Here is a 24,149-nt window from a genome sequence, read left to right as displayed (position 1 = left end):
AGATGTAACTATAATAAAGTTTACTCAAATGAAGGGAATATTCAACAATAAAGTTCAGTGAATAATTATGAAGTTTGTTCATTTGCTTTGAGTTAATAACTTACCTTAACTAAAGGAAGTAGATTTTGATACCAAGGTTATTCAAACAGAGCATTTTTTGTTTGTTTTGAATATTTCTTAAATTACCTTGAATTTGTCTTTCAGGTTCAGTTAACACTAACTTTAAAGTTTTTTTGTTTTTGTTTTTTTTTTACAATTTGTGTTTCATTTGAAGTGTGTGCTGGTGTTTTCAGATTGTGATTGTGGAGGTCCAGGGCCTGAAGTCTGTGGCTCCAAACCGGATTGTTTACTGCACCATGGAGGTGGAGGGGGGAGAGAAGCTGCAGACAGACCAGGCCGAAGCCTCCAGACCGCAGTGAGTTCAGAGTGCATCATTTCTGTAGGTCTCAAAGGGATAAAAAACAGCAAACCGATAAATCCTGTATCACAGTGTGCAGCTTTCCAATTAGATTGAGCTCTAAGGTCACGGTCCAAAACCAGACCCAACCCATACACAGTGGAGTTTAACCTGGACCTTTTTTTATTATGTGGAGACAAAGTTCAGCACTGGGTGAAAATCTCATTTTACTCTTTCATGTTTAATGCTTTCGCTGTATCGTCCTTCATCGCCCTTTCCAGAGTTTGGAAGGAGCAGCTGACAACATAATCAAGTGAAATTCATTCTTAATCCCTATTCGCACAGGACCAGTAATACCTGTGAACCTCAGGTAATTTGAAGTAACTGCATTTGTGATTTGAATCCCATGCAAATCAGTGATGTCTGTAATTTGTAAAGTAAAAATTCGACCCTATTTCAGGAAAAGCAGAGGTCTTGTTAATTAGCACCTCTGTAATTTGGTGGTATGTGCAACTGTTTTGTTTCCTTTGCACATTTACTCAGCATATTTCTTGGTCTTGGTCGACAGAGGCTACTCCAGGGATGACAAATGAAAGTTTTTAGTGTTTCAGGGTGAAATTTAGGAGGCTCATATTGGAATATAGCATGAATGTTCACTGAAAGGACAGTGACATGCATGACAGCAACAATAAGGAGGATTCTTCTGTTTTTCCACAGTTATCTGTAGGTGGTGAATGTGCCTTTGACGTCATAATGTTAGTAAAAAGCACACTTTGCTTATACCATGTGAATGTGCTGAAGGAAAAACAAATGTAGGGGGTTAATTTCCAAACCACCAGAGGTCCACAGGTTACACTAGTCCTGTGTGAATAGAGCACAGGTGTCAAACATGCGGCCTGGGGGCCAAAACCAGCCCGCCAAAGGTTCCAATCCAGCCCGCAGGATGATATGCAAAGTGCAAGTTAGGGCATCAAACTCAAAAATAATATCATAATAACCTAAAAATAATGACAACACCAATTTTTTTCTCTTTGATTTAGTGCAAAAAAACGATAAATTATGAAAATGTTCACATGAACAAACTATCCTTTAACGATAAAATGTGAATAACCTGAACAAATATGAACAACCTGAGATTTTTAAAGAAAATTAAGTGCAATTTTAACAATTTTCTGCCTGTTACTAAATGTTTTGTGCCTTTGTAGATCTGCTCTGTAATGCATATGTAGAAAATTATAAATTGAGGCATAATATTGATAAAATTGTATTTATATTTCTTAACAAATTTCATTTTTTTTAGGTTATTCACATCCTTTTTGTTGGGATAGTTTATAAACGTAAATAGTGGTATAATAGAATGTCACTTTTTGCACTAAAACAATTTGGAGTTGTCATTATTTATTGTATTTATTTATTATATCATGCTATTATTTTACTGGTCCGGCCCACTTCAGATTAAGTTGGGCTGAATGTGGCCCCCGGAAGAAAATGAGTTTGACACCCCTGGAATAGAGCTTTAATCAGCCTACAACAACTTGTACTGCCATTGCGTCTCATCCACATTTGAAGACATTTTTGTACCTCTGACACAAAGATACCTCCTACAGAATTCACAGGTAAAAATCAGGGAAACTATCATTTACCTCAAAAGTTGAAAAAATACAGGGTTTCCATAAAGACACCTTAAAGTTTAACACATTTATTACAAAAGCAAATGAACAGACCATTATTACAAAATGAAAAGTAGATGTTGATGTTTTTTTGCCTCATTTTATACACCTCTATATGGACACCATTAGTTGCAGGAAGCACATCTAGACGGTACTGGATTTGTTTCCATGTTGGCTGTATCATAGCCTCATCAATGGTGTCAGTGGCATCAGTGATCTTTTACTTCAGGTTGCTGATGTCCCGTATCTTTGTTCGATACACGATATCTGTAACATAACCCCATAGAAAGAAAACCAGGGCAGTGATATCTGAGTGATCGGTCGTCCACTCCTCTCTTTAACCAACACTGTCCCTGTCTCCATAAATTTTTGGTGCCATGCATGAACTGACAGATGTGACGGTGGATGTCTCCCATACTTAATCCTGTAGTTTCACTGAGTCTGCATATCCAATTTTGTTTCAATGAATCATGATACACATTGTGTTCTTGAGGAGTAGCCATTTTTTAGGGGTTTATTTAACAGAACCTATTTCATCAACAGGCTACCTGAATTTACACAAACGCAATGTGATTAAAAACTTTGAAAACCACTAAGTACAAAGAACAAATCTGATAAACATGTCCCATCTCTTGCTGTTGTAATGTATTTTTAAAATTGTAAGAGACTTTGTGGACACCCTGTAGATCTATCAGGAACCAGGAACAGGAAAAGTCAACTTATAGATATAAAACAATCAATTAAAGGAATAAATGTTTGAAGGTTTCTGTAGATGAACAGTGTTACGCCCCGGCCTAGGGGTTTACCAGGGCGAACATAATATGCTCTACTTTTGTCCCCTCCCAGCTCCCAAACACACACGTCAGTCAAAAAACTAAAGTTAAGTAAAGTTAGTTTTACAACTAAAGAAGGGTTAGGGGAGGGCACGGCTAAAACAACAAACAAAAAGTCTTCTTCACCGTTCAAAACTAAATTACCTAATCCAAAGTAAATTGAAGAAATAAAATACAGAAAACTAACCTAAACTCCTTAACCAAAAACATGAGAAAAGGTAAAAATAAAAGAGCCGACCTCCCCTACCAGAAAAAGGGTCAAATTTACAAAAATACTATTTACAACTAGATACAATCTCGACTAAACACACGAACACACGAAGACTGACGGTCACACACACAGGAACACAGTTGGAAGCTGGCAGGAGGCAAGAGAGAGAACGAACTGGAGATCCAGGGCCATTTTTAAAGGGGCCGGGCAATCACACTCCACCAATCAGCTTCCAGCAAAACAAACAGACACAAAAAGGGTACAGCACACCTACAGGACAGGGGAGAACACACACACTAAACAGAAACATATATACATAAACTCACAAATAGACAAATTATGACCCAGGGTCATAACAACAGCTGAATATGTCAGTGCTTAACACACATGATCAGATCTGCAGCGATGCCCAGTTTACAGGAAAGCTTCGTGTTTACAGCCTCCTGCACCTTCACTCCTAACTGGGTTATAATTTAACTCTTTATAGGGGACTCTTCAAATTTCAACTATAGTGTGTTATTGGAGGACATAACAAGACTTTATTACTTTTGTGGAATTTTTCAAAATTTTTTATTATGTAGAAAATCAAGGTCAATGAAGTCACCAAATTTGGTTCATTGCCCATAAGTGGCAAAAATAAATAAATAAAATATAAGAAAGAAAGGAACATGTATTTTAAAACATTAGAACATCACTTTTAGAAGATTAGACCAAAATAAGTGCTGATACAATCCTGTCCACATCCACATTATCCATTTGAACATCATTCCTTACATTAGTACCATTACTTCATGGTACCTAACAAAGCAGGTACACTCACTGTTCATGCAGAGGTGGACCTTACAGACCCTGTAAACCACATTGGATCTGAGATTGTTGCCTCACTGTAACTGTTGCTGTCACTGCCTTTTAATGTGTGTGGAAATTATCAAAAATAGTCACTTGCCCGATAAAGGGTTAAGCCTGTAATGACGACAAAGAGACACAGAGAAAAACCTCTTCAACTCCTGAAAGAGAGCTGCAACAGCGCAGTGTATCACCAACAGAAGACTAAAAACTTCACTGCTTATGTAATGAGGGAAGAGACGACCCTCAAACCTCCTGATCTGTTTTTTAGTCATGGCTGATACAGAGAGATGAGCTGTGACATAACAGTCGTGAGAGTCAGCCGAGCCATCACTTTACTCTCATCACAGGCAAACTATAAACACACACTGGTTGCAGGGGAGGTCCATCTGGGCTCAAAAACTCTGTGTTGCAGGTCATAAATCATTCTTACTTGAAAATAATGACTGGAAAACCACAGGTTAGATTGTGGTCTGAAATTTCAAGGCCTGAACCCCTCTAGAATTTCTTAAAGAAGAAGATGGATCGTCGTTAGTCATAAAACAAAGCTGATTTGTCTGCTTTTTTTTTTGCCTCAGGAGTGGCACAAAGTAGCAACAGCAATGTCAGAATCTGATGGAGAGCGTACTAAGATGGAAGAAAGCTGAGATGGAAAATCAGGGTTTAAAGATTAATAGGAACTTGTTTTCTTTGCATTATTCAAAGCCTGCATTTTTTTTTACTTTAACAGTTATATCATTTGAATCATAAAACATACCTATAAATAGTCTTAAATTTTACCCCGCCCCCAAAGGGGAGGCAGGGGGTCATTGTTTTTGGTTCGGTTTGTTTATTTGTTTGTTTGTTCACACTCTAGCAGCAAAACTATTGGTTGAATTCATACCAAATTTGGTTTATAGATTGCCAGTGGATAGATCTGATTATATTCTGGGAACAGTAGGTCAAAGTTCAAATTTTTTTAATGAATTTTTAAAATATTTTATTTCCCCCATTTACTTATAATGGGCAAAATTTCAAATGTCTATAAAATCATCAGTTTTGTTTCAATTTGCTTACTATAGCTTGGCCCATATATAGAGGCAGTTGATATGTTGACATCACCACACGCATATACATGATGACATCAGCTGGATCGATGCCAAAAAAAGCTACAATATGTGCGAGGAGCGGGGTTTGTTGTGCCTGGCACCACTTGTTTGATAGCTATTTACTTCAGTTGCTCGTTGGAAAAAAAGCTTGCATGCAGCTTCACAAATGCTTTGCTGGTGATAACTATTTGGGTTTTAATCAAGCAGTGGAATTTTAGTCAAAAAAGCCTGGTTTGATGCTTAAGTGTATTTTTTCTCCCATTTACTCATATTGGTCAAAATTTCACATGTCTGTAGCAGCAAAACTATTGGTTGAATTCATGTCAAATTGGGTTTGTAGATTGCCAGTGACCCTGAATAGATGTGGTTATATTTTGGGAAAAGTAGGTCAAAGTGCAATTTTTTTTTTTTTAATTTTTAAAATAATTTTCTTCTCCCATTTTCTTATAGTGGTCAAAATTTTAAATGTCTAAAAAAACATAAATTTTGTTTCAACTGACTCTAAACTTGCCACATATATAGAGGCAATTGTTATGCTGACATCACCACACACATAGACATGATGACATCAGCTGGATCCATGCCAAAATAAGCTACAATACGTGCGAGGGGCGGGGTTTGTTGTGCTTGGCACCACTTGTTTAGAGCTATATATCAATCTGTGTGCCACAAAGTACAATTCTGCCAGCAAAGACATCAATCACCGTTGTTTTCAGGCACCTACGCTCCATGAGATTTGAGCAAGGTTATTGAATGGTGCACTTTTCCCAACACAAGCATCTAATAAACTTGGGTACAACATCAAGACTGATGTATGATGAATGATGACACCTACTGAGTCTTAGACTTTGATTTAATACATAAACAAGAATTAAATGTCATCACTGTGTAATGCTCACCTTCACTGCTGTAGTGGTAAACAACAACACTGACACAATAGTGGTATTTAAATGAACTGGGAGAAAATTTCAACCAGTCCCGGACCCAGTCGAAAGTTTTTTCCCAGACTGGGTTTGAGTTCAAGATGGTGATAACTAGGGATGGGATTCGGTAAGAGTTGAATGATTCCGATTCCATTATCAATTTTGCTTATCGATCCGATTCCTTATCGATTCTCTTATCGATTCTCATTCGGTGAGGGAATAAAAGAGTACAAACAGGTGTGTTTGCATCAACTGTCTTTTATCTTTCTATCTGCACAGAAAATAGAACATATACAGTGTGTACAAATAACAGATGATGCTGGGTCAGTTCGGGGTGGCACAATGATAATGAAACTTAAGATGCTTTACTAATTCCTCTGTCTCCCGCTGTGCACCTCATTTCCTTTTCCCTACCTTCAGAAATTTTTATATGAGGGGGCAGAACGTTTGTTTCCCGCACCAGAACTGGGCCCAGATGACGGCCTTGTGTTAACTCTGCAGCTAGATTCACAAGTGTCGCTAAGTAGCGCATCAAATATGTGACATTCCTGTAAATGAATCACATGCTGTGGACAAATGTTTGAACATATTGGAGGGATTCCACCCTTTTGAAGAAATGGAAGCTTTGACAGTGTTACAGTGGACCTGGTGTCATCTTTTTGGAGCGTTTCTACCGCAATGCCATGTTGGCTACGTTCTGACCAAAACAATGCAGCATGCCTGTGACGTCATCACGCATGCGCAATGAAGGCAGAATCAATAAGTAGAATCATTAAGCAGGCAGGCAAACGATTCCAAGGAATCGAGCAACTGGGAACCGGTTCTCAAAAAGAACCAGTTCTCGATTCCCAGCCCTAGTGATTACGGCCCTCTTTGAACACGTCCCATCATGGGAAGAGCATTTTGGAGCAACCACCAAAGATACAGCCATTTCTTTCTCTTCATCTACAGTGTAGAACAGTGTATACCTGCCCTTACATCACTAAAAATATAGAAGGTGAAAGGTTGTTTTTTGATAAAAGTTGATAGATGCAGTGTGTTGAGATCTCTCACTTTTTACAAAAACCATTAAGTATTTTTATTAAGTTGTATGCCATACTTTAAAATGAAATTTTGCCTGTGTTGTTGGTATTTGAAACCAATGAAGTGTCTCTTCAGGAAGGAAAATAAACTGCGGCTTAGATATGCTTTATCATTCATCACAACCCCAGGGGAAAACTAAGGTCCCTACACTTTTCCTTCACTGTTTCTATTCTCTTGTGCCTGTTTCTCTCACTGACCTTCTGCATGCATACTTTATACATTGAGTTTGACTGATGCTGGCTATCACAAAACAAGCCCTGGGATTTTTTTTTTTTTTTTTTTTTAATATCTGTGTCACATTCAGATATTGCCTATTCAATAAACCTATAGTGAACGTTGTCTGTTATGTCAGGTATTTTCAGTATAATGTCAGTTTCACCATCAACAGAGCTGTGAGTCACTTACCTTACACATGAAAAAAAGGCGTCTCTTGTAGTCAGTAGATATTGTGCTGCTGCAGAGAGGCTGACAAGTACCTCTCATGCGACCCTGTGTGAATGCTCTAGTCTGACATTGGTAATGAAATGTAAAATCAGCAGATAACATGACTACTGCACACAAGGCTTAGTCCACTTAACATAGAAGGAGAGACATGAGTCAATGCAGAAATAAGTTTTAGAGAAATGAGGCATCTTTTCTTCTGGACCATTACCCGATGAGGTTTCTGATGATGCCTCCACAGATGACAGTTTTATGTCTTTAAAGGGGTCATATTTTGCTAAACCCACTTTTATTAGTCTTTGGTACATTTATTTGTGTATTTGGGGACCTTAATAGTTCAAAAAGTTTGAATTTGAACCCTCCAGGTGCAGCAAAGTTATTTTTATATTCATTTTGGCAAAAATCGAGTGGATTTCTACAACTCGTTTTAATTCCTTCTTAATTTGCTACGTCTGTAACTAGTTTTGCCATGACATTTGTTCATATAAGGTCAAGACTTCCGACAAACATTTCTCCAAGTATGGAGAAACAGGACAGAGCAGCACAGTTAATAACCTGGAGGGGGTGGGGTGTGAAATAGCTCATGTGCATTTAAAGGGCCAACGCTCAAAACAACCTTTCTGGTGTCATTACTCAGAAATAGGGTTGAAGATGGACCTGTGGAGTAAAATTAATGAAGAATTCAGACCCAAACATAGCATTTACAGCTTATGAAGACCCTGCGGTACTGATGGGGGGGTGGGGGGAGACGTGACAAATTCATGGGGCCCAGCATTTATAGGGGGCCCATACAGCAGTGGAGGGGGTCCAGTGGATACAGGCTAGAAGTTGTGAAAATTTCGTCTAAGAGCTGCTGTACAAGAGAGGCACTGAAGTCGGGAGTCAGATGTTGAAAGCATGTTAAGTTTCAGTTTTGTTTTCACGCTAGCGCAAGTGACATTGTGTATGGACCGCACCCCTACATACATTACCCCCACCCCCCGACCCCTGCTCTGACAGATCGACAAGATACTGAATTTTATGAAAGGTCCACAACATTTACCTTTCATGGGGCCCACAATTGGTAGTGGCGCCCCTGTTTAGACCAAAAGGAAATGTTTTAAAATGCAAAATTCCATTTAAAAAAGTAAAATATGACCCGTTTAAGAGATGCTGATCACCTATACCCTGGTGTGTAAATAACTTGCTTCTGGTTGGTTTAGAGGTTTCATGTACTTAGCAGGTACAACATGGGACCATCTTTATATTTGTACAAAAGTATTTTCTTCCACTTTTACTATGGTTGAATTTCACCCTGGCTGCTGAAGTGCAAGGTAAGGAAAGAGGAGGGGAAAAGTCCTTCAGGAAACGAAGTATAAAAGCAGTAATGATCGCTGTGGACTGGATTAAAATCACTGACCAGGGCAGGCCACGTCAAAATCACCCACATCCCTTCCAGAAATAAGTCTTGCCTACATACTTCCCGTGAGTGTTGAAGTGCTCAAGGGTTTGATTAGCTGTTGACAGCTGCAGGTTTTTGCTCTCCTTTTTAATGTGAAAAGCTGTAGTCTTCCTCTTAGTAGATAATAAAATTGCCTTTTCCTGCTGATTGTCACTCAGGTCAAAATGCTCTCTGTGTCAGTTGCTGGTGGTTGGAGACCAGCAGACAGCAGGGGTCTCTTCAGTAATGAGGCTGCCCTTTCACATGCTCCAGCTTCTTTTTTATTTTATTTTTTTAGGGCTCTGAAGCTCCAAACAGAACCAATTAGAAGACCGTGGAATCACCTGATGTCCCTATCGGTCAACAAGAATCCTCTAACCTTCACTGTAATTAGGCCTCATCTTCAATAACACAGATATATGCTTAATGACACGGTAGTTAACTGTAATTACACGGACAACATGATTAGCTGTGATTACACTGTCGTCCCTTTGCGCTGATGACTCCTGCATTCGTAGAGTAACAGCACTTTAATCATAGTAGACCTTTTCATTGGGGGGGGGGGGCTCTTAATTATGCAGGAGTGTCAACCATCTGGGAGCCTCGTAAAGGAACATTTCACTGTTTGTGCTTGTTTTATTATATTTGTTAAAGTACAAATACGCTCCTGGTGACCATTTTTGAAACAGTCGCTTTTTATTATTTGTTATTTTTCTCCATTCTTTCTTTTTCTGCACACCATGAGCATGCACCTGCAGAGATGACAAATGATTAATCAGTAATTATTCTCCTTTCCTGCAGATTGTTCTGAGTTTCTACAGATGTATGTAATCAAACTGAGATGTACAGTGGTATTTTGGTCAATATATTTCATTATAAAACCCACAATCCTCACAAATCTAGGCTCTAAATTTTGGGATTTAATGATTTATTAAGAAATGCATTTCGCATTACCCTTTTTTGCCTGATTTTTGCATAAAAAAAACACATTAAAATGCATTCCCCTCTACTCTTGTTTGCTTCTATTCTCATCCAGTAAAGGAACAAAATGCCCAAAAGTAAATTTTCCAAAACTACCCTTGTTGATAATTGAACTTGTGTGATACATTTATTTATGGATGAAAGCAAAAGGCAACAATTGCTGGAATAGAATAGCCTTGCCAGCCATCTGTCTTTCTCAATGTGAAGTCCGTCTGGAATCGCGAGGCTTGAATCCAGATGTGAATGCGAGACTAACAGGTGCCGAGTAAACCAATCACAGATGAGACAAATGTGATGTAATTATGTAACAAGCAGATCCCTAATGTCAGCAAACCTCAGCATGTTTCCATCATGGCGTGCGGTGGTGGTGGTCGAGTAGAAACTTCAGTGAATGATTACTGTTGCTTTTGTCGGAGAAACTTGAGAATAGTTTTGTTTATTTGTCTCAAACTTTGAAGTAAAAAAAAAAAACAAAACAATAAAAGCAAGAAGTCAATTACATATCGATGGTCGATGGTTATTAATCACAGAAAAAGTAACAAAATACAATAAATTTAACATAAATGTAAATATGAATTAACTTCTAAACACAGTTTGAGAAGGGACAGAAAGAAGCAATGGCTTATCTACTCCTGCCCCTTCCTTACTTTCAGTGTCAGATTCATAACCAAATGTAATTCTTTCGTCGGCTATCTATCACATCAAAATAGATACCAATGAATAACTAGTCATAGCACCTTTGCATTGGTTGTATCCACCATTGCCCAACCATTCTGCCTTAATCAAAAGTAAACAAATAGAGACTGAACTATGCAGGGTATGATGCGTAAACCCCAAACTATATATAAACCCATCAAAAATACCTCCAATTACACATACCAAAATATGAAAGTGGTCTGATCACACAATGTACAGGGTGGGGAAGCAAAATTTACAATGAACATTTAGTTGTTTTTTCTCAGCGGGCACTACGTCAATTGTTTTGAAACCAAACATATATTGATGTCATAATCATACCTAACACTATTATCCATACCTTTTCAGAAACTTTTGCCCATATGAGTAATCAGGAAAGCAAACGTCAAAGAGTGTGTGATTTGCTGAATGCACTCGTCACACCAAAGGAGATTTCAAAAATAGTTGGAGTGTCCATAAAGACTGTTTATAATGGAAAGAAGAGAATGACTATGAGCAAAACTATTACGAGAAAGGCTGGAAGATACTATTAAAGAAGAGTGGGAGAAGTTGTCACCTGAATATTTGAGGAACACTTGTGCAAGTTTCATGAAGCGTGTGAAGGCGGTTATTGAGAAAGAAGGAGGACACATAGAATAAAAACATTTTCTATTATGTAAATTTTCTTGTGGCAAATAAATTCTCATGACTTTCAATAAACTAATTGGTCATACACTGTCTTTCAATCCCTGCCTCAAAATATTGTAAATTTTGCTTCCCCACCCTGTATTTGTATGAGTTGATTAACATTAGTTTGTATTCACTTTGAAATAGCAGTGTATTCGTACACGACTCTAAAGTGTCATCAAGTTTATTCTATAACTTGATACCACATCCAGAAATGCACATACTTTTCAGAGTTGTGTGGACCACTGGGTAAATGAAGTTATGTTCACCCCTTAGATTGTAGCAGGGTGTAATCTGTAGTTTAATCCTTATTTTTGAATTAAGTAAACAACCGACAACAGCTGTAAAGAGATTTGTGGACTTGGAACGCATGGCGCATTGTGAAACACCCTCCCCCCAGACTTGTGATTAGAGGTGTTAGAAAATATTGGTTCTGCAATGTGTCGCGATATTTCATTTCACAATGCTGTATCGATATTAAAAAGTACTATATTGATATTTTTAGGTATTTATTCAAATGCAGATATAAACTCTGACAGAAGCCATTTTAGTCATTTTAAATGATTTTTTTTCTTCTTTTTTTTAAATATTAACGGAACCATGAGGGTCTTTTAGTCTGCATTGGTATTTACTGATTATTTATTGTTGATTATTTAAATGCATTTACTCGTAGTTGCTTTCAGTAGTCCTGTATTTGTGCACGGATTTATTTATGTTTGTCACATTGCACTTTGGATGTGGGCTGATGTCGGGGCTGATGTCTGTGGTAAGCTGCAAATGAATTGCCCGTAAAGGATAAATAAAGTTTTCTGAATCTGAATATGACGGAGGATCATTTTTGTTTTTTGTTTTTCTTTATTGTTTATAATTTATTTATTATTATTTAACACTGTTTTATGAAATAATGGTTATTTGAAGTATCCTAAAAGCACTTTTTACTTTCTGAGAGGCAGATGTTTGGTCCTTTGTTGGGGTTGCACAAAAATACTGTTCTGATGTTAGTTCTGAACTTATAGAATATGAACATTTGAACAGGATCTTAAACAGTAAAGTCTGTAAAACATAATTTAAGTTTTAACACAGGAAAATTTTGTGATATAGCATTAGATCTTGTTCTGAGCAAATAAAAATGTGTTTAGGATTTGGACGTATTTTGGGTGTAATTTAATTCTTCAAGGAAATAATCATTTAAAAAAAAAAAAGAAAAAAAAGAAACAAACAAAAAATTGCCTTAACAGTATCATGATATATCATGATATATCGTATCGTGATCCTAGTATTGTGATTTGTATCGTATCGCCAGATTCTTGCCAATACACAGCCCTACCTGTGATTGGTCAGTATAAAATAGATAGTGCATATTTCACAGCGATTGGTCCAATTCCAGACTGTTTTCTCAGTATTGAGTACACGGACTCTAATGAAAACTGACTTCATAGTTCAAGCCTTTGTCCGAACTAAGGTTTTGTGTGACATTTAACAGTACTAATTCATTTAAGGTGGAATTCCACTATGAAATAGTCACAGTCCTGAACCAACCTTGCATGCATGTAATTACTAAAACATCACATGTAGGACGCTGTTGCACAGACGTAAACATAGTTGAACATGAGCCAGAATTTACCACGTCATTTATATGTCGATTTGCAGATGGTTTGTACATAGATAATGACAAAGAGAAGAGAGCAAGATCATTTTTAAGGTTTGCTTTTAGAGAAGTGGAATCCCAAATATTTTTTTAAATTTTAATATTTTCTATCCACTCACTACCCCACTATCACAGCTGTGTTTTTTTCATAGACCATTTTCTGTCAGAGGTGAAGAAACACGCTGAAGACTGAGGAACGCACAAGAGGCTCTCCTGACAGCAGTACGAGCTGGGAGAACAGAAAATGCTCAATAGCAAGGATTGACAATTCAGTGTGGTTCTCTTTGTCCAGAGCTTAAACACAATAATGCGTCACTGAACCGAATATGTTTTCTCACACAGACGGTTTGACTGAAGGTTTCTGTTTCTCAGCCTCATTTGGTGACTTTCTGCCTAATAGAGGAGACAGGAGAGAGACCGTTACACATTCTCTGACTTTACTCCATGACTATGACACTGCAAACGCCTGGATTTCTCTGACATCTTGTATGTCAGCTACCTCCATTTTAAGCAGCCTCGATTCAGTATATCAGATTTCTTTACGTTTTATTTCTAATGCAAAATCTCTCACTCACCACTGCATTGGGCTGGACATCATTAACCATCCGTAGACAAAAACACTGCTTCATGTTCATCTATAAAGCTCTGTTGGGTAAACTATCAAAATACCTCAGTAATCTTCTTTCTGTTAGTTCTAGTACACAGGTGTTAAACATGTGGCCCGGAGGCCAAAACCGGCCCGCCAAAGGTTCCAATTTGGCCCGCGAGATGAATTTACAAAGTGCAAAATGCAAAAATTACCCTGAAGATATTAACAGTCAAGGGCATCAAACTCAAAAATAACAGCATAATAACCTAGAAATAATGACTTCAAATTTATTTCTTGGTTTAATGTGAAAAAAATAAAATGACATTATGCCTATAAATAATGGCAACACCAATTTTTTTCTCTTTGATTCATTGCAAAGAACATTAAATTCTGATATCTTTTTAACAATAAAATGTCAATAACCTGAACAAATATGAACAACCTGGAATGTCTAAAGAAAAATAAGTGCAATTTTAGCAATGTTCTGCCTGTTTTGTGTCTTGGTAGATCTGATCTGTAATGCACATGTAGAAAGATAGAAGTAGTTTCATCATTTAATGTTATTTTTTGCACTAAAAAATTTGGAGTTGTCATTATTTATAGGCTATTATGCTATTATTTTACTGGTCCGGCCCACTGGAGATCAAATTGGGCTGAATGTGGCCCTTGAAAGAAAATGAGTTTGACACCCCTGCTCTAGTAGTTTCCATTTACATTCCTCCAAGTGGTTGCTTTTGACTGTTCCCCGAGTTCTGACAGACTTTGGAAAAACAACATTTTCCTACTATGCACCATGGTCGTGGAATAATCCTCAAAAAACAGTAAAACTGCATACATTCATTTCTATTAATGATTTTAAAAGTGTTATGGAGAATGCAGTGAAGGAGGAATGTCACTGTTTTTCTTGATGCCATTATGGCTGAATAGTTACTGTGTTTTATTGTTCATTGTGTATCATGTATGTGTTTTATGTTGTTTGGACTTCGTCTGGCTGCTACCTTGGCCAGGTCTCCCTAGCAAAAGAGATTCGTAATCTCAGTGGGACTTCCGGGTTAAATAAAGGTAAAATGAAAAATAAATTTTAAAAAATGTATATATTTGCTGACTCCTACAGACACGGGATTGTGACAAATGTCAATCTACAGTTAGTAAAGTACATTCAAAACTTCAATACAGACCGAGGTTCCATCGCAAAAAAATTAGACCTGTGCTGGATGGAGGACCACATATGGAAGTAGGGGTGTGTATTGGCAAGAATCTGGTGACACGATATTAATTACAACACTAGGATCATGATATGATATATCACGATATATCACAATACTGTTAAAAAGGGGATTTTTTTTTTTGTTTCTTCTGTTTCTTTTTTTAAACGGTTATAACCTTTACCAGAAATATACACAAATACTAAACAAATTTTTATTTTGATCAGAACAGGATTTAATGCTATATCACAAAACCTCCCTCTGTAAAACTTAAACTTATATTATGTTTCAGAGACATTACAGTTTACGATTCTGCTCAAATGTTCATATTCTATTAGTTGTGGACAGAAGGTATAGGTATAGTGTCCAATCCCTTAATCATCCAACATCATAACATTATTTTTGTCCAGTCCCATCAAAGGAACTAACATCTGCCTCTCAGACAGTAAAAAGTGCTTTAGGATACTTGAAATAACCATTATTTAACAAAACAGTGTTAAACAATAATAAAGTATAAGCAAAAAAGAAAAAAAAAAACCTGAACCCTCGCCATGTCTGCATTTGAATAAATACCTAAAAATATTGATTCGGTACTTTATAATAACGATACAGTGTTGAGAATTGAAATATCGTGATATATTGCAGAACCGATATTGTCTTACACCTCTATGTGGAAGTAGCTTAAATTAGAGGTTAGATAAGTTTTGCTTTGTGATAAGGAGGATGAGGGGTACTTTTGTCTGTAGTTAAAGTTAATTTTCTCATTTTTGCACTCACTCAGATTTCAAAAGCAACACAAATATGTTTTTATTTGTTTCCATCTGTTTTTTTTTTTTTTTTCATTTTAGCCTTGCCACATCACCCACAGATCACTCCTGTGGGTGGAGATGTTACTTGTGTTGCTTGCCTTTAAACATAAATAATACATCTGGCCGGATTCGAAGTGCAACGGTGCTTTATTTTTACAACAAAAACAACAAGGAAATGGCTAAGACTTCACCTTCACATTTGTCTTGTCGTCTATATTCACCACAGACTGGATTTAATATTTCAAAAGCTCCTCAAGGTCAAACTACTAAGTGAAAACAAGAAACGGATGAAACTGAACTGAGCACATCATCATGTTAAAACTGTCATCTCAGAGGCCATTAATACATCAGGTCAGAGCTGTTGGTGACACTATGTTAGAGATGTGTGAGAATTGAACACACCTCCCCTGCACAATGTTGCCGTGGAAACAGGGGAAACTGAGCGAGGAGCTCAGCTTTGCTTTTCATCCTCAACAAGTGAAGAGGTCAGCTGTCATGTGCCTCAAACACTGAGTTTAAATGGCAGGTTTTGACATAAAGGCGTGCAAACTGTGCAGCGTGGCTCTAATGGCCAAGTCTCCGCCGTGAACAATAACCGAGTCTTTACAACAGCCAGTGCTGATCCGATCATTTACAATGTCTGTCGCTTGATGATGTGCTCTTTTCATAAGAAGCATGACAACAGTTTATGAGTTACTGCCTTGTCAATGTTTTATTTAACCCATAAAGACCCACTGCTACTTTTGTGTCAACTCCCACATGATTTTTTTCTCTATTTGACCTTTCTTAAGTGATTCATCGCCATTTATTTATATTATCCTCTGCATTTAGTATTTTTCAGTGAAAATTAAGTATTTTCTTGTATTTAATTTACTGATCTTAAAGATATTCATAAAAGCTCAGATTAAAGTTGAGGGCTATTATATCAAAAATAGAGGAAACTGAAGAAAAAGTGACTTTTTATATAAAATATGTCATTAACTGAACATAAATCAAGTGTCTCCATCCACTGTCATTTATTAAATTCCATGGGTTTTACTGATGAATCAGTGTTGTAGAACATTCACTACAGAGCCTCTGAACATCCAAATGTGTCATATCTGATAACCGTGAAAAGAGGACAAACTGGATTTTACACCAGTTATCCACGTGTATTGATCGGATTAGTGGATCAACAGCTATTAAATATTTTAGATCAGTCGATGTTTTTGGTCACCAGTGGATGTTTGGGTCTTTATGCCTTAAAAGTATTTGGTGAATTCACCTCCTTTTGAATTTCCCCCTTTCCTCTTCAAGAAAATTAAGAAAAAGTCAGTTTATATATGCATATTAAATTCAACATGACACTCCTGGTTTCCACATTGATTTCAGTTTAAAGAATGTAAATGTGTTATTACCAGTGTTTGGAACAGCTTCAAAACAGTTTATACTGCGATCTGTAACACCACTGTCAGTGCAGCTATTCAGCTACTATATTCAAGTAAGTCAAGAAAACAGCAAGGAATAAAACGAGTGATTTATAAGTCTCTATACTGCATGGAAGGAAGTGTACACAACAGAGGTTCATCATTCTGTCACTGTTAACCGAGGCTCCACTCTGTATTGTAGTGAGTTTATACATTTCTCTTTATTCATGCCATGCATCTCACAGAGTTTATGCATTTTTTGCTTATTATTCCTGTCAGTCATCCACCATCTGCATATAACATCTTAAAAATAAACTTAGAGAGAGATGAAAAAAAGTATGAAATCTACCTTAAAAATAAGAAAAAAAGAAAAAACTCTTGGTTGTGTGCTTTGACTTTGGGTGTGGTTTATTTTATGTACTGACACCCGGCGCCAGGGGTGATTTGTTATGTTTTGGCTTTTATGATGTTTGTTTAAAGGTAAAGTATATGACAAGAGGAGAGGGTGGTGGTCGAACAAGCATGAGACTGCATTAACAGACGGTCTTCTAATAGTGAAACAAAAAGCATGAAAGAGAAAAAATCCTTTTTTTTTTTTTAGTTTGTTACAGTGGTTGTATTGTAAAATCACAAACACACCCACACCTTTGCAAAACGCAACAGGAATGTTCTAGCAGCAAAATACAGCCGCAAGAGGAAACCAGAGACGCTTTGTTTTTATATTGTTCCCTTGTGAATACTGTGTGACACTGTAACTGGCTGGAGGTGCAGTCATGCTGGCAAAGGTCCACACACCCTGAGGACCCCCATACACAGCAATAGAAGAGGAAAATGGAATAAAAACAGGCAGGGAACGGGGGGTCTGCATGTAAATACACCACACACTGACAGCAGGTCGGCAGTGATGATGGAGAGGGATTATGATTGATTATTATTGTTATGAGTCTTTACCAGGGGTGTTAAAATAATTTTAGTTCAGGGGCCACATACAGCACAACACGATCTCAAATGGGCCACAGCAGTAAAAGAACAGCTTAATAGCCTATAAATAATGACCACTTAAAATTTTTAGCCCGCCCCCTGAAGAGGAGGCAAGGGGTATTGTTTGTTTTTTTTTTTGTTTTTTTGTTAACACTCTAATAGCAAAACTATTGGTTGAATTGCGACCAAATTGGGTTTATAGATTACCAGTGACCCAGAATAGATGTCATTACATTTTGGGCAAAGTAGGTCAAAGTTCACATTTTTTATGAATTTTTTTAATATCGTTTTTTCACCAATTTACTTACAGTCCTGGAAAAAAATTATTAGACCATCGAAAGCCATTTAAAACTGGTTATGCAATCAAGTCCTAACTCCTGTGTGTATCATGTGACTAAAACAGACGGAAAAGAAAACATGAAATGCCTAAAAGCACTGTTTTTGGCAGTACAATGCCATAGATATTGATGTAAGAACTCAAGTTATTTTGTTTATTATCAAGAAAACATGGAAAATGGATAGATATCAGCTCTGAAATTAAACTCTTATGAGCTATTTTTATTGTTATCATCATATTTGTCCAAACAAATGTACCTTTACTTGTACTAGGCATTAAAATGACCAAGAAATTGAAGAAAACAAGGGTTGTCTAATAATTTTTTTTCTGCAACTGTGTAACGGGTGACATTTCAAACGTCTATAAACACATAAATTTTGTTCAATTTTCTTCAAACTTGGCACATATATATATTCAATTGATATGCTGACATCAGCACATGCATAGACATGATGACATCAGCTGGACTGATGCCAAAATAAGCTACAATATGTGGGAGGGTTGGGGTTTGTTGTGCCTGGCACCACTTGATCTCTTTGTTTTAGTGCAAAAAGTAAAATTACATTATGAAAATGTTTACATTTACAAACTATCCTTTTGCAAAAAAAAATGTGAATAACTTGAAAAACCTGAAATTTCTTTAAAAAAGTTTGTGTAATTTCAACGCTATTATTCCTCAATTTATCATTTATACATGTGCATTATAAATCACAGTGGAATATTATTACCTCTGCCAAGGAGGTTACGTTTTTGCCGGTGTTAGTTTGTCTGTCTGTCGGTCCGTGTGCAAGATAACTCAAAAAGTTATGGACAGATTTGGATGAAAATTTCAGGAAATGTTGATACTGGCACAAGGAACACATGATGGTGGTGATGGGGGGGGGGGGGGGGGGGGCGTCAGTCGGGGGGTCGGGGGGTCACTGATTTGCCTTGGCGGAGGTCTGTGCTCTCCAAGTGCTTTTCTAGTTACAATTTTGGATTTTAGAAATAAAATTGACTTTGACATCCTTCAGTGTAATTTTTTGCCCTTTGCAAATTCATCCCACAGGCCAGATTGGAACCTTTGATGGGCCACTTTCAGCCCGTGGGCCTTATATTTGACATCCCTGGTCTATACTGTGGTTTTCTTTTAGACAGTTTGTCTTTAAAATCTACATCCAACCTTGAGTGTCACATCACTTTGGACTTCACAGGCTCAGTTTCTAATGAATGGTCTTTAGCATCAGTCAAATATTCAGAGTTAAATGCCTTGAGATAAAAAGTTCCATAATTCAAGTGCCATTAACGCTACATTAGATATCATCAAAAGATGTGATTGAAATCTAGATTCATACAAGAAAATGAAAACCTTTCTCCAAAATGATCATGACATACTCAAATTAAGTAATTCTTGTTAATGTGTGTGTGTGTGTGTGTGTGTGTGTGTCTTGGCATTGGTGTGTTTCAGGTGGGGGACTCAGGGGGACTTCACCACCACTCACCCCCTTCCTTCAGTCAAAGTCAAGCTGTTTACAGAGAGCACTGGGGTCCTGGCTCTGGAGGACAAGGAGCTGGGCCGGGTGAGTCCACCTCCAACTGTACACAAATCTATGACGGTAACGGCTTCACGACTAACCTCTGACCTACCCCCGACTCCTCCAGGTGGTCCTGAACCCGACCACCAACGGGCCGAAGCAAGCCGAATTCCATCGGATGGTCGTCCCCAAAAACAGCCAGGACACAGAGCTGAAGATCAAACTGGCAGTACGCATGGACAAACCCCCCAACATGAAGCACAGCGGGTGAGTCTGAGGGGTCACGGGGCTACTGGTAGCAGGAATGTCTGGTTAACTTTTATATATTATAGCGTCTAAAGCAAAACAGGCCCGCTAAAGGGTCTAATGCAAAAAAGGGGGGTCAAAATCATTTTAGTCCCAGGGGCCACATACAGACCAATTCAATCTCAAGTGGGTTGGACCAGTAAAATACTATCATAATAACCTATAAATAATGACAACTCCAAATTGTTCTCTTTGATTTAGGGTGAAAAAGTCAGATTACATGAAAATGTTTATATTGACAAACTATAATTTCACTAAAAATGTGAATAATCTGACCAATATGAACAACCTGAAATGTCTTATGTGCAATTTAACAACTTTATGCCTGCTATTATCCTAAATGTTTTGTGCCTTTGTAGATCCACTGTGAGCTGTAACTTGTAATGCATGTGTAAATGATCAGCTGGGGCATAATATAGTTAAAACTGCACTTATGTTTTTTCAGTAAATCTCAGGCTGTTCATGGTGGTTCATGTTAGTCATATTTTTTAAAGGCTAGTTTGTTGACCTAAACATTTTCATAAAGTGATTTTACTCTTTTTTTACTCTACAACATAGAGCAAAGCTAGAATTGACATTATTTATAGGTTATCGTTCGTTATGCTATTATTATTTTATGTGTGTGACCCCTGAACTAAAATGACTTAGACACCCTTGGTCTAAAAGATAGATGTGAGTTATTCTACACTATTGCTTCTTTAATACAACACAAAACGGTTACCGTCGGCCGTAACCACGCCGAACAGCAGAATGAAAGAAATGCATGGAAAACTCATCCACACTTCCTATGCTAAAACCTCACCATGCACGCAAGCTGATTCACTGGCTCCGCCCACATACCTCGCTGTTCAATCACCTGTCCCTCTATTTCCTACTTCTTCTTCCGTGTTCTTTTATTTCATTTTCGCCTTGTCTATCTCGTAATTATTCTCTCCACCTCCATAGGCAACAGAATAAATTGCATAAATTAAAACGTAATCAAATGCAAAGCAGATTTTGGCGTGTGTGTCAGACTTATTTAAAGTGTGGCAGCTCTCTCTGCTGGTTAAAGTAAAGAATTACAAGGTAGTATTTCTGATCTGACGACATTCTTTATTAAATATTCCTTGGAGATTGGTGATTTATTCAGTAATTTTTGGGCAGCATGCTCACTATTCATATAATATGCAGTGTGTTTTCCAGTGGAGTGCAAGAGAATATGAACACAGTAGTTATGAATGTGTGTGTGGTGTTTCGGTCAGCTGGTAATTCTTTACCTACAACGAAGGTGCATATTCATACACAAATGAAGTAAATACATTTTTTTAATAACCTCAATCAATGTTAACATGAACTATAGAACATAGGACGAGTAGTTAATCACAACAGCTTTAATATTTCCACTAAAATCAATATATTTATACAGCTGTGCTGTGTAATGGTCTGAAAAACTCAGCACATATTGCAGGGATTAAAGTTCTCCGTCACCACGACGGATTTCCGTCAAATGGAAAAATTGAGGGGGGAAAAAGTCATATTGAAGTAACTTCCCCACGTGTTTCGCGGAGTCCAGTCGGCACCGGGTCCCGGGTCCTGGGTCTGCTGTCCTGGGTCTGCTGTCCTGGGTCTGCAGGTGTTTAACACAGGCACAGGGGCCTGATAGGTTTAACAGTGATGATAATAAGATGTCTTCTTTATTTTTATGTCGGGAGGAAAGATTGATGACTATTTCTCTTTGGAAGGAAACGCTGCTCATTCTGTGCCTCAGAAACACATGAACCAGTTCAGCTTTACTGAAGTTCAGCCTCCAGACTAACTTTAGTTTAGTGCTAACAAGTGGCTTTCATTATGAAAGAACCACAGCGAAAAGGAAAGCAGACAGAACTGATCTACATGGACCTTCATGTTTGGGTTCATAGCTTATCTCCTCTTGCCGTTTTATGACTAGTGTGTGTGTTTGTGTTTGTGTGTGTGTGTGTATGTGCCCTTCCCGTGCGTGCGGCTGTGCACGCCGCGGCCTTACGCGGTTACGCGCCCGACTGCATAAGTGCTTTATTTGACCCGTTTAACATCTTATTTCTATCTGTGTGGTACAGTACGAAGATAAAATTGAATGAATGAGTAACACCCTTGGTATTTGCAAAGCCATTGTATTTTAAATACCCTCAGAGAGTATCTGGAACGGAATATAATTTCTGTTTCAGTTGACGTAATTTCTTCCAATCAGAAGAGAACAGGATATTGGCGGGAGGGGGGTGGGGGTGGGGTTGTGGACGCAGGTTTGACGACGTACAGATTATTGTGGCTAGCATCATGGACACGTTTGTAGAGGAAGGTGCTGAAGTGGTAACTATTGAGAGATGTGTGAAAAATACAGGGTGTCCCATAAGTCTCCATACATAGGAGACATAATACATTCCATACATATATGGTTCTAACATGTATTTCTTTATATTTCTTCTTTCTAGTTCTTCAGCAGTGGAGGACACGCATTGAAATGTGTTCCCGACAAAATGGCAGTCATATAGAGCATATTATATAAATAAAAATGGTTCATGTCAAGAAACGTTTATTTTTCCTATGTATGGAGACTTATGGGACACCCTGGAGATGGAGGTGGGCGTGGCTTGATGAGAAGGGAGACGATGGAACTCCAATTAGATCATGGTGCAAAAAAATGAAGCTGCCTGGTGCGTGCATGTGCGTAATTTGCGACAAGAAAATTCTGTATGGTTCCAATGGTAAAAAAATCCTAATCTGCCATCTATCTGAGAAGCTGAAGATTAGTTGGTTAGGGTTACATTTACACAGACATTTTCCCCAAAATTCATGTGCTGTTGGAGTTGGAGTTATGTTTTAGGAGTTCCTAAATTGTTAAATAATAAGTTTTTCCACTCATTTTTTGCAGTAAGGTTTTCTTCTAGTTATTATTTTCACTTGCTTCAAAGGTTTTCATACCCTTTAAAATTAACCACAGAGCACCAAAATTGACCTGAAGCTTTAAAAATTTTCTGGGGGAGGACCCCCAAACCCCCCACCAATACCACTCATGACATTTTTTCTATCCATGTTACTAATCTTCTACACCTGTACACTCTCCCATTCAGTGTGTTTTACAGTATTGCCAAATTTGACTATATAAACTTGTACGCTATAGCAGTATTGTATTGCATCATTTTTAATAGTGGCCAATGATTTTGACCAGAAGAAAAGTTTCAGTCAGATGAAAAATTTTTGCTTTAACCCCTGACATATTGTGACTTGTGAGTGTTCATCATCCTTTTCAGCAGCAGCTGTATTTGTGGAAGTATATATTGTACAGAATTTCTACCTCTGCAGATGTTTTCTCTGCATTTGTTGGTGAAAAGTCCCTCAAATACTAAAAAAAAGTTGTAGTAAACCATCAGAATGGTTTTGTAAGATTTGCATTTTTCCTTTTCTGGCAGTAGGTGGCAGCAGAACCTCATGTCTAATCTCTAAAACCATTTAATAATGTTTCTCTGGTGAAATTCATCCAACACTAATACCATGTTTTGTTTTGTTTTGTTTTAATATGGGGTTGATTTTATATTTGTTATTGGGCCATTTTATCACATTAATGCATATAAAAGAAATGTTAGTCCAATTTTCATACTCTTCAGACAAGATTCTGACATGTAATGTAAATTGGCTTAATTACTGTTTGAACAAAGTAAAAATAATCTGAATTGGATCAGATAATTCATCATTTAAAAAGCAAGAAATGAAAACTTATGCACAAGACAGGATTTGCAAAATATTTGCACTGAAATCATTCACTACAACCTATCTATCTATCTATCTATCTATCTATCTATCTATCTATCTATCCATCCATCCATCCATCCATCCATCCATCCATCCATCCATCCATCCATCCATCCATCCATCCATCCATCCATCCATCCATCCATCCATCCATCCATCCATCCATCCATCCATCCATCCATCCATCTGGGATCAGTATGAACTGTTGTTTAATCAGTGTTCCTGCTGTATTTTACACACATTTTCAATTAAGTAATACACAAAAGAAATATAAATCATATTACATAGATGGAAAATTACAAACAAACACCACCATGGAGACCAAGAAATTGCG

At 37.5% G+C, this 24,149-nt stretch overlaps 1 protein-coding gene across 1 annotated transcript in view; it reads left to right on the top strand.

The window, feature by feature from the left end:
• The window catches only part of cadps2 (Ca++-dependent secretion activator 2), a 308,305-nt gene that overhangs the window by 142,209 nt on the left and 141,947 nt on the right, over nt 1-24,149 (top strand). The window contains exons 6-8 of the mRNA XM_030137611.1: nt 294-415; nt 19,678-19,789; nt 19,872-20,011. Of these exons, the coding sequence (XP_029993471.1) occupies nt 294-415; nt 19,678-19,789; nt 19,872-20,011 (374 nt within the window). The remainder of the gene's footprint in view (nt 1-293; nt 416-19,677; nt 19,790-19,871; nt 20,012-24,149) is intronic.

This window comes from Sphaeramia orbicularis, chromosome 6, assembly GCF_902148855.1.
Source record: "Sphaeramia orbicularis chromosome 6, fSphaOr1.1, whole genome shotgun sequence".
Classification (NCBI taxonomy): domain Eukaryota; kingdom Metazoa; phylum Chordata; class Actinopteri; order Kurtiformes; family Apogonidae; genus Sphaeramia; species Sphaeramia orbicularis.
This window is presented reverse-complemented; position numbering and strand designations above follow the sequence as displayed.